The following is an 11,115-nucleotide window of genomic DNA, read 5'->3' on the forward strand; positions in this document are numbered from 1 at the left end:
ACACAGAATATATTGAGAACAATACTGACAGTGTTCAAACATCCAAACTATCACCCACTATAATCAATCGCATCGTATCCCAAGATAGAATATTATGGGCGATAAAAATCTTTCAACCATATAATGCAGCCGTATAAGGGATATTCCCAGCCATGCTGTGGAACACTCGGGAAACGACTATTCCTTGGCTGGAGGTCTTTTTCAGAAAAAGCCTTATGCTAGGGCATATACCAAAAAGCTGGAGGAGGGTTAAGGTGATCTCTATCCCCAAAGCTGGTAGACGCGGTCATGATACAGCGAAAGATTTCAGACCCATCAGCCTATCCTCCTTCATCCTCAAAACTCTCGAGCGATTGTTGGATGTGTATCTCAGGGAAAAGATTACAGACACAACGATTTCACCATCTCAACATGCCTATCTCAAAGGAAAATCCACAGAGACAGCTCTTCATGAGGTTGTAAATGCGATTGAGAGGAGCATAGAATACACGCAATACTCACTAGTCGCTTTTCTCGACATAGAGGGGGCCTTCAACAATGTTACCACAAGATCTATAATTGAGGCTCTTAACATGTTAGGCACAGACATAGGTCTCAACGAATGGATAGAGAACATGTTCAAAACTAGAATAATCATCGGTGAGGTAGGTAGCAGCACGATAAAACACTCTGTCAACAGGGGAACCCTCAGGGAGGAGTCTTACCCCCTCTGCTGTGGTTACTAGTCGCCAACAACATCCTTACCAAATTCAACCGAAAGGGAATTAAAGTAGTGGCGTACGCGGACGACATAGTGCTTATGGTTTCAGGAATGTTTCCAACCACAATCAGTGAGATTATGGAAGGAGCTCTGGTATTACTCAGCAATTGGGCCCCGGACTGTGGTTTAAGTGTAAACCCGAGAAAAACTGAACTGATGTTATTCACCAAGAAACCCAAGGTGCCAAACTTTAATCTGCCAAAACTAAACGGCATCAGCCTCACGCTAACCAAACAGGCAAAATACCTAGGGGGTTATCCTGGACCCCAAACTCAGCTGGAAGTCCAACGTAGGTAACGAAAGCGAATATAGCACTTTACACGTGTAAGAGAATGTTGGGAAAAAAATGGGGTCTCCAACCAAAACTATCCAACTGGTCCTACACAGCCATTGTAAGGCCAATACTAACATATGCGGCACTAGTTTGGTGGCCTGCAACAGAAAGGAAATACAACAAAACTAAGCTGAACAAGATACAAAGAACAGCGTGTATCTTAACTACAGGAGCGCTTAGCACCAGTCCTACTGAAGCGCTCAATGTACTAACACATCTATTGCCATTAGATTTACACTTTAAAACAATAGCTACTTGCAGCGCGGTGAGACTCAGAGACATAGGAAACTGGACAACAAGGTCGTACGGTCACAGTAAGATCCTCCTACAGGGACCCCCGCTACTCAAAAACGGATCAGACTACACAGTCCTCGACCTCAACTTCAAGAAAGGCTTTACGGTACGTTTTCCACCGAGAACCGAGTGGAGCAAAGGAGAGGTGATTGGAAGACACGATATCGAAATTTATACCAATGGTTCTAAGATGAGCTGTGGTGTGGGAGCTGGGTTCCATTCGTAGCCACTCAACCTGTCTCAATCAATTCGTCTTCCTGATTATGCCACCGTGTTCCAGGCAGAACTTTTAGCGATCAGAGAAGCATGCAAATCCCTAGAACTCTACAAGAAGTTGGTGCAAGAGTAGCTATCTTCTCAGACAATCAAGCAGCTATTAAGGCCTTAGACTCCAACTACAATACATTTCATCCAAACTGGTCCTACAGTGTAGAGAGGAGCTGAAACTCCTCAGCCATTGGCTTGAAATTACTTTGATATGGGTTCCCGGTCATAGGAACATACGGGGCAATGAGATAACGGATGAGCTAGTAAGAAAAGGTTCGACACTAGACATAGCAGAGGCGGTGGCAGTCTCCACCCCACTGAACACATTAAAAGCATCCATTGCTTCACACTATCATGCTTTAGCCGAAAGAAGATGGAAGCAAATACCTACATGTATTACAACAAAAAACACATGGCCGTCATACAAAATCCAAAGGACGAATGACCTGCTAGGATGTTCTCGGCCAAACATTTCACGCATCACTGCAACCCTTACAGGACATTGGAAAGTAGTGGATCATGCAGCTAGACTCAATCTACCCTTCAATCCTATCTGTAGGAGCTGTCAAGTGGAAGGGCGAAGGAAAGTCTTTTCCACTATTTATGTGAATGTCCGGGACTAGCCAGGGCACGACTCCGATCCTTCGGTAAGCCTTTCCTACAGCAAATTAAGGAGATCTCAGACATCGAGATAAAGGATTTGCTGCTATACTTAGACCTCACTAAATGGATCTGACTTGGAAACAAAAAAAAAAAAGAATAAAAAAATAAAAAATAATAAAAACATCATCACACGAGATAGTGGTAGTAAAACGGTGCTGATCACTAATTAGGAGCATTTCAGTGGAAATGTTCAACCACCTCAACAACAACAACAGACCCGATACACTGCTTTGCGTGTCTAGGCGTTGGATATTAGGTGGGGAAGGCGCCGGTTAGCGCGGGGAAGAAACGATTGCCGTGTAAGCGGTTAACGCGCCAATCAAGAAGAAGAAGATCCGTGTCCGAATAGTAAAATTTGGTACAAGGACATAAAAAAAATATATATATCTTAGTAACTCAGAGAAGTGGATGGCATTGGTAAATGGGGCGTGGCACCTCCCACACAGACCAGTTTTTAATATTGCATAGTTTCGAACCCATTTATGGCAGAGTAATGGAATTTGGCACGGATGCATAATATAACAATGCCTTAATACATATTTAGGGAAAATACCCATTTGGTCCCCCGCCTCTTTTAAAAAAAGGGGTATAAGGGGGGGTAGAGGGGGTATTATACTTTCTGAAAGTGAAAACCTCGCCCCCAGGCGGCTTGTAGTTTTTAAGTTATTTGAGTTTAAAAATTGTAAAATTGACCAAGAACCCTCCTATTTTGGTTACTACAACCAGCCGAAGTGCTGCCAGACATCGTATAAATAAACAATTTTAGAAGATAATAAATGAATAGAAATACAAAATTTTACAAATTATTTCTATATTATATACGTCTATTCATATATATATATATATATATATATAAGTTTTTAATTCGAAAGTCGAATTGAGTTTTTAAAAAAAGATCGGAGCTAATGCACCGCTTTATTGGACTCCAGTTTTAGACTGAAAATTTATTTTTACAATTCAATTAATTATACTAAGTTTTACAATATTAATGCAAGTATTGCATTTTTAATTCTTTGGAAAGAATTGCCCAATTAGTGCCTGCAGGTCAGTATTCTGTTACTTGCATTTCCGGCACGCTTAAGAAATAAATTGCTTACCTAATGTCTACAACTTGTTTGTCTTATTAAATTACAATTAAGTAAAGCAAAAGAAAAGGAAAAAGAGAAAATAAATGTAGCGCGTGTTAACTCCTCCGCATTTAAAAACGAACGTCCTCGTGCGTCTGAGTAGGATAATCTTCAGGATGTGGTTCGGGTTGTTGGAAATTTTTAACTGTTACCTCTTGTAATGGGGCCCTTTTGAAAAATTCGGAGACGTGTTTGGCCCCTTGCTTTGGGCCTTTCGTTGAAGTTAGTTTTAGTACCCCGATTGCCATTAGAGTTAAAGTTATACCAGATATCCCAAAATTGACTATTGATGTTGTTAATCCTTTATTTTTTAGAGTCTCGATATAGTTTATGTTTTTTAGGTGAAGTTCTTTCATCATTTCCAGGCTTAGTAATTCTTCTTCGGCCGTAAGTGTTGCATTTGGTTGTAGAACTGCAGGAAGGGGTTTTCCGCTGGAGATTTCTTTAGACAGAAATGTTTGGTTGTTTATTATAATGGTGGAGTTGTGGTACTGGATTGCGAATGATCCAGTTAAGTTAATCTTCTCCTTGTCGATGTGAACGGTGTCGTTAAATCGATTTAAAAGTATTATTCCTGGGAGGACTTCTAGGACAGTGGGAATGTGTTGGTTGTTAATCGTAATGCAGCTAGGCGATCGGCTTTTGAGTAGATGAGGAATGCATGTGGAGTTACTGATGTCTACAATATTTTCCTTTGTACAAATTTTAATTTCATTATGTTCTTTACAGTTGCTTTTCTTTCCAAAGATTTTATTTTGACATCTTATAATTTTTTCAAATGGTATTTTATATAATCTATTACCTTTCTTTATTGCTTTTATTAATAGGGATTCACATAAATTGTTGTCAGTTATTGGGATTTCAATTAAGTATACAATCTTAGAATTACTAGAGGCTATCTTAACGTTACTGAATTCAAATGCCTCTTCTATATTAGTGAAGGGAATATTATTTTTCTCAATAATTTCTTTTATTAGTTTCATTTCAACGTTAGAAAATATATATGAATTTACAATGCCAACTTTGGCCCAATGTATTGCATAATTGATATTTATGATTTCATCTTTTATTAATTGTAGCTTAAATTTAATATTTACAGCCATATCATGCTGAACATCTTCCTTATCTTTTAATATTTTAAATATTTTATTTGACACTTCCGTTATATTATTTATTCTTCCGCTCATTGCTCTATTTATTATTAATTGGTTATTGTTATTTTCAAGTAAATTGTTAATATGATTTTCTAACATAACGAGATCTTCGTGATCCGGGCTCCCTGTGAGCCATTTCCAGGCGGTACCAATTGCGTTTATGGATCTCTTGTTTACCTTTGGCTTTAATCTACTTAGGAAACTTTGTATTTCGGACATTTCATGGAGCAAGAAGGGGAGTAAGGAATTGTCGGGAGTTATTTTGTGTCTTATCGTGGAGTTGAGTTCGTTCAAAGTCCTTTGGTATTCGTCCGTGTCTATTGTATGTATAATTTTGTAGGTGCCATTTTGGATTTTGGTCCATCCTGTATTAAAGGTTGCAAGTTGTGAGTTTGTATAATCGAGGATACGGAACTCGCCTGTGGCGAGTGGTATTATTAATCTGAAAGCAATAGATGCGTTAAGTTCTAATATTACTCTTGTGTACGGTTCGGTCATTTTCTGTTATAACTACACTAGATTTGTCTTCCTTTACTATTTCCTTTTTGTATCTGTTAGTAAGTTTTGAGCCTAGTCTTTTATTTATTCGCACGTAAATAATGTCACCTGGCAAATATGTTTTCATTGGGGTCCTCTTCCGATTGTGCACTTCTAAGTCTTTTGCTTGTTTTTTCCTAAGTGCTTCGATATTTTCCTGCCGGGCCTTCTCGTACTGGTCAGGATTTGTAGAGACCCTGCGTCCAAAAAATATTTCTATCGGTTTCTTCCCTGTTGTCGAGTGGACTGTGCAATTGTACTCGTATACCGATCTGTCCAAAATTTCTAGGAATGTTCTATGGATTCGTTCCGCCTTTAGGCAGCGCGCAATTTCTGAGAGGGTTGAGTGGAATCGTTCCACCTGCCCGTTTACTGTGCTTGTGTAAGGAGGTGTCTTGTAGATTTCTATTCCAAGTTGATCCTCCAACATAAAACATAAGGAGGCTGAGTTTAATGCTTTTTCGTTGTCTACTACTATCATTTTTGGTACGCCGAATGCAAAAATTACCTGTCTCAGAGGTTCCCTAATATCTTCTGAAGCTCTGCTTTTTATTACTCTAGCTTGGGCATATTTGGAAAATTTGTCGACTGCAGTAAGAACTAGATTTTTCTCTGTATTATAAATGTCAATATGCACTATTTCACCGGGATATTTCGGAATGGGAGTTTCAAGCAGCTGTGGCTTATTTGGATGCCGGTCATATTTATTCTCTTTGCAAATTTTGCATTGTCTGACTAGAATTTCTATTTTAGCACTCATTTTTGGAAAGTAAAATTTTTGTAATAGTTGGATTTTATTTTCCTGTGCATTCCTATGGGCGCGTCTGTGTTCTTCTAGCATTTCTATTTCCTGTCTGGCTTCGTCTGTAAGGTCCTCGACTTTGGTTTGGGTAAAACGTATTCTGAATTTAGAAAAATGAAGGGGGTATAATCGTTGGATTCTTCCCATGATTGGCTCTGAGGTAAAAAGTCCGTTTATTACGGAGGGATTTAAATAACGTTTAAGAATTGAAATTAGATTTTGTTCATCGTAATCTTGTTGATTAAAAATGTGTCTATGGTATGTGGGAAAGGGTATTTTGAATTGGTAACTATTTTCGTCGCCATTTAGGAGCCAAATTTGGTTCTTGAAAGCATTTATAGGTCCTTCTACTGCTGGGATAAGATTGTGCGCCGAACTTTCGTCGCTATGTTGCGTTCCTGTCAATGAATTGATTTGTGATACTTGTGGCGGTCTTGAGAGTGCGTCGGCCACAATATTGGTTTTTCCTGGTTTATAGATTAGCTCGTAGTCATACTCTTCTAATCTAGCCTTCCACCTTTTCATCTTACTGTTGTGGTTTCTGTTGCTTAGGGCGAAAGTCAGTGGCTGATGATCCGTAACGATTTTAACCTTCGCGGAACCGTAAAGGTAGTTTCTCAAGGAATTCAGCGCCCACACTATCGCTAGCATTTCTCTTTCGTTTGCTGCGTAATGCTCTTCGGCTTTAGAAAGAGTTCTAGAGATGAAAGTTATTGGCTTGTCGTTTTGCGATAGTACGGCTCCAATTGCGTAATTGGAGGCATCTGTTGTTAGCACAAATTCTTTAGAGTAGTCGGGGTATGCAAGCATTATGTCTTTACCAATGAGTGATCGTTTAAGTTTCTCGAAGGAATCTAAGGCGTCTTTGTTGAAGGTTACCATGACTTTTTTTGATTGATTTTTGGACACTCGTCCGCCTTCCCCTCTTAAGAGGACTGTAAGGGGTTTCGCGAGCTTCGCGTAGTCTTTGATGAAGCGGCGATAATACCCTGAAAGTCCTAAAAAGGATCGGAGTTCTTTTAGAGTTTTAGGTATTGGAAACTTTGCTATTGCGTCGGTTTTTTGTGGATTTGTTTTGAGGCCTTTTTCGGATATTATAAATCCTAAAAATTCCACTTCTGTTTTTAGGAATTGACATTTGTCAAGTTGTACTTTTAGATTTGCTTTTTCTAACGTATCGAAGATTTGTTGGATGTCATTAAAGTGGGTTTCCTGATCTTTACTAAATATTATGATGTCGTCGATGTACACGTAACATCTCTTTCCTATATGGTTCCTTAAGATGTCGTCAAGAGCTCTTTGAAAAATTGAAGGAGCGTTCTTGAGACCGAAAGGTAGCCGGGTAAATTCGTATTTACCGTGATTTACCGAAAAAGCTGTCTTCTCTATATCCGATTCCTTTCGAGGAATCTGGTGGAAGCCGCTCTTTAAATCGAGTACTGAGAAGTATTTATTTCTTCCTAGATGTGCTAGTACTCCATTTATTTCGGGTATAGGATATCTGTCCGATATAGTTACTAGGTTCAATTTTCGATAGTCAATTACCATGCGAAATTTCTTCTCTCCTGAAGTGTCTGGTTTTTTTGGTACTATCCATACAGGTGAATTGTATGGAGACCTTGAAGGTCTTATTATACCATTTTGTAGCAAGTCTTTGATTTGTTTCTCTACTTCCACTTTCAGTGACATAGGGTACGGATAAAATTTGGTGTATATTGGTGTGTCCGTGGACGTCCTTATGCTTCCTTGTACTTTCGTAGTGTATGTCAGTCTTTCTTCAGGTTCGGTAAAAAGTTTGGGAAAATTCTTCGCAATTGCGTTAAGTGTGGTCTTCTGTCTGTCATTTAGGTGGTCGGTCTGTATGTCTATTGCGTTAATCGATTGTATGGTTTGCTGTTTTATTTTAATCCTGACTCTATCTTGTATTGTCATATAATTGTATTTTGTGTGGATTACCGCCGAAAGTTGCTTGAGGCTGTCATTGCCTAAGATGCCGTGGAATGACTTTAAGGAGGGTAACAAAAAAAATTTAATTTTTAGATCGGGTATTCCGAATAGACTAACGTTGGTGTGGTGCGTAATTTTTATTTTTCCAGCTATAGTGTTAGCAAAAAAGGGTTGGTCATTCGGGAGGGAATTGGGTACAATAGAGGGTTGCATATAATTGTTGTTTGAGCCCGTATCGATCAATATTTTTAAAATTCCTCCTTCCTTCGTTTTACATTCAAAATATGGAAGTGAGGAGTTCGCTAATCTAAAAAATGGATGTCCGAAAAATCCTCTGCAGCATTGTCGTCTGTACCGTACTGTTCGAGAGTTTCTCGCACGTTATAATTGTCTTGTCTAATTTCGTCGTGTTGGTTTGCATATTCCAAATCTTGTCGGTATGCAACGCTGTTGCATTGTTCCGCTTCTATGTTAAAGTTTCGTTGTCTTTTTTCCATATCTTGCTGGGGAGGTGCTGGTCTTTTCCCGTGAAATGCTAGGTTTTGTGGTGGCCTATTAATGTAATTGACCCTTCTCGTCTGCATGCTCTGGTCGATGTCCATTGGTTCAGGTCTTGGCATAGGCTTTGGTGCAAAAGGTCTAGGTGGTGGCAGGTGTCGAGGTTGAGAATTGAAGTTTTGTTGTTGTGGGAAAAAATTCTGGGGTCTTTGCCAGTGCCCTTGTTGTTGAGGTGGGATATAGGAGGGTGGGAGTGTTTGTCTCTGCATTGGTTGACTCCAATGGGCAAGGTGTGGGTAAAACGGTTTCGGTGCGGCGTGGGGTTGTGGGGGGAAATTCCTTCGTAGATTTACAGGTGGTTTCCTACTGACGATATTTGCTCGGTAGGTTTGATTCTCCAATTTGAGGCATAATTGCAGAGCCTCTGGAAGGTCTGTTGGTTCTCTTATCCCTAGGAGTCTCGGAAGGTCACCATTGAGACCTCTAACGAAGGTATCCAACGCTTTGTTTCTATACGTGTCTACAAGAAGTTTCCGTGGTTCTGATCCGGCTTCTAAACAAGAAATTTTGTTCAGGATCAGAGAAAGGTTTGAATAAACCTTCTGATAATATTCGTGTATGGTTAGATTTCCCTGAGTCAGTGAGGCCATTTGGTACTCTAAAGTACCTAGGTCTCGTTTGTCGCCGTAATGCGTTGTGAGACAACGTGAAATCGCGGTCCAATTTAAGGGTGTGCTGTAGGACTCCAGCACAATGTCCGCTTGGCCTGTAATTTTGTTTCGTATGGTGTTTAAGATACCAAAGTATTTATGTGAGCCTCGCATTGGCTCGTACAGTTGTAGAACTCTATCGACACTTTTCTTCCAGGATCCGAATTCACCTGGGTCCCCTGCAAATTCTCGCAAAGAACGCACAACATCAGGAATTTTGTCGAGTTCACTGATTCCTTGGGGTCCTATGTTAACAGGTTCGTCTACCTCTATAACGTTCCTAACTGCTAACCTGTCGTCTAGTATTCTATTGACCACTTCTGTTATTTGCCTAACTATGCCCCTATTTTCTTCGTTTTGGAGATTTGCACCCGGAGGGATTTGCCCTAGAACCGGTGGTCTTATCAGATTGCTTGGATTACTCATCTTCGCAATTGGACACGATTATTTACGCCTTATAATTTAAATAACGGAAATGTCAAAATTAACTTGTATTTAGATTTTGTCTTGATCCAGAATTGGATTTCTTTATCTTATTCCTAACTTTCAAATTATTTTTATTACGCTTTATTTTTTGTCGATTAAATATTTTCTATAGTTCAAATTAGAACACGCTTTTCGTACCTATGCGAAAAATTAGTTAAAATATATTGGAATACACAATGGATCACTTCTTATTTAATATCTCTAGTTATTAATTTTATTATTTTGTAAATTTAAAAAGGTTTAATTTCACTTAATGTAATAACTCACTCCTTATTTAATATCTCTAGTTGTTAATTTTATTATTTTGTAAATTTAAAAAGGTTTAATTTCACTTAATGTAATAACTCACTTCTTATTTAATGTCTCAAGTTATTAATTTTATTATTTTGTAAATTTAAAAAGGTTTAATTTAACTTAATGTTTTTAGTTAAATACGCTAACTTACAGTAGGAGTAGCATTGAACTACTCTTCCCTCGCTGGCTGCACGGATGTATTCCTTTTTGGTCGGTTAGACCTACTGCGGCTCCTGCTGCAACACTTCTATGCGAGGTGGTCTCCGGACGAACACAAGAGAGCCTGAGTCTGCTGGAAATCCTGATGACCAGTCGGAAAGTAGGGTTGGTGCCGTTGGGAAGTCAACTTTTAATTTCTTCCTTTCACAGACACTTTTAAACACTTTACACTTTTTCGCGACTGGTCCCTGCTCGGGCGCCAGTTTTTAATTCGAAAGTCGAATTGAGTTTTTAAAAAAAGATCGGAGCTAATGCACCGCTTTATTGGACTCCAGTTTTAGACTGAAAATTTATTTTTACAATTCAATTAATTATACTAAGTTTTACAATATTAATGCAAGTATTGCATTTTTAATTCTTTGGAAAGAATTGCCCAATTAGTGCCTGCAGGTCAGTATTCTGTTACTTGCATTTCCGGCACGCTTAAGAAATAAATTGCTTACCTAATGTCTACAACTTGTTTGTCTTATTAAATTACAATTAAGTAAAGCAAAAGAAAAGGAAAAAGAGAAAATAAATGTAGCGCGTGTTAACTTATATTTATGGATATATGTATATATTTATATACATATATGTATATATTAATGCTTGATTTTCAGTAAAGTATGTTTGATTGTATGCATTTTGAATATATGATATATATATATACATATATATATTTAAAAAAAAAGAAAAAAAAAGCGCCGCAGCCGAAAATTTAGAATAAAAAATCGTCTATGCTGTCCACAGTATTTTTGCGTAAAATTTTTTTCTGCGTAGGCGGCCTTCGGCCGCACTTCAAAAAAATAACCCTCATCAGTCCAACTCCGGCTAGGCAATCCACAGTATTTTTGCGTAGTACTCCTTTTCGCGTAGGAACTTTACGTGAAGCTGAACTATATTTCGAAAATCATATCGATATTGTATTTATATATATTTATGAACTCAATATATACACCTTAGAGGTTGAAAACCCCCATTCCCTCATTATTCTAACAAAAAAAAAGAGGTTGTCTGTAAAGTCGGTTTACTGACGATAGTTTA

At 38.5% G+C, this 11,115-nt stretch overlaps 1 protein-coding gene across 1 annotated transcript; it reads right to left on the minus strand.

Annotated features, from left to right (window-relative positions):
* Positions 1 to 3,195: 3,195 nt before the first annotated feature.
* On the minus strand, positions 3,196 to 10,611 carry LOC128858880 (uncharacterized). The gene is made up of 2 exons (XM_054095432.1): positions 10,025 to 10,611; positions 3,196 to 5,041 (listed from the first exon to the last, which is right to left on the minus strand). Exons 1-2 carry the CDS (start codon positions 10,036 to 10,038, stop codon positions 3,517 to 3,519), a joined length of 1,539 nt encoding a protein of 512 aa, XP_053951407.1. The 5' UTR covers positions 10,039 to 10,611; the 3' UTR covers positions 3,196 to 3,516.
* Positions 10,612 to 11,115: the final 504 nt, after the last annotated feature.

The sequence above is a fragment of the Anastrepha ludens genome, chromosome 3, assembly GCF_028408465.1.
Source record: "Anastrepha ludens isolate Willacy chromosome 3, idAnaLude1.1, whole genome shotgun sequence".
Taxonomy (NCBI): Eukaryota; Metazoa; Arthropoda; class Insecta; order Diptera; family Tephritidae; genus Anastrepha; species Anastrepha ludens.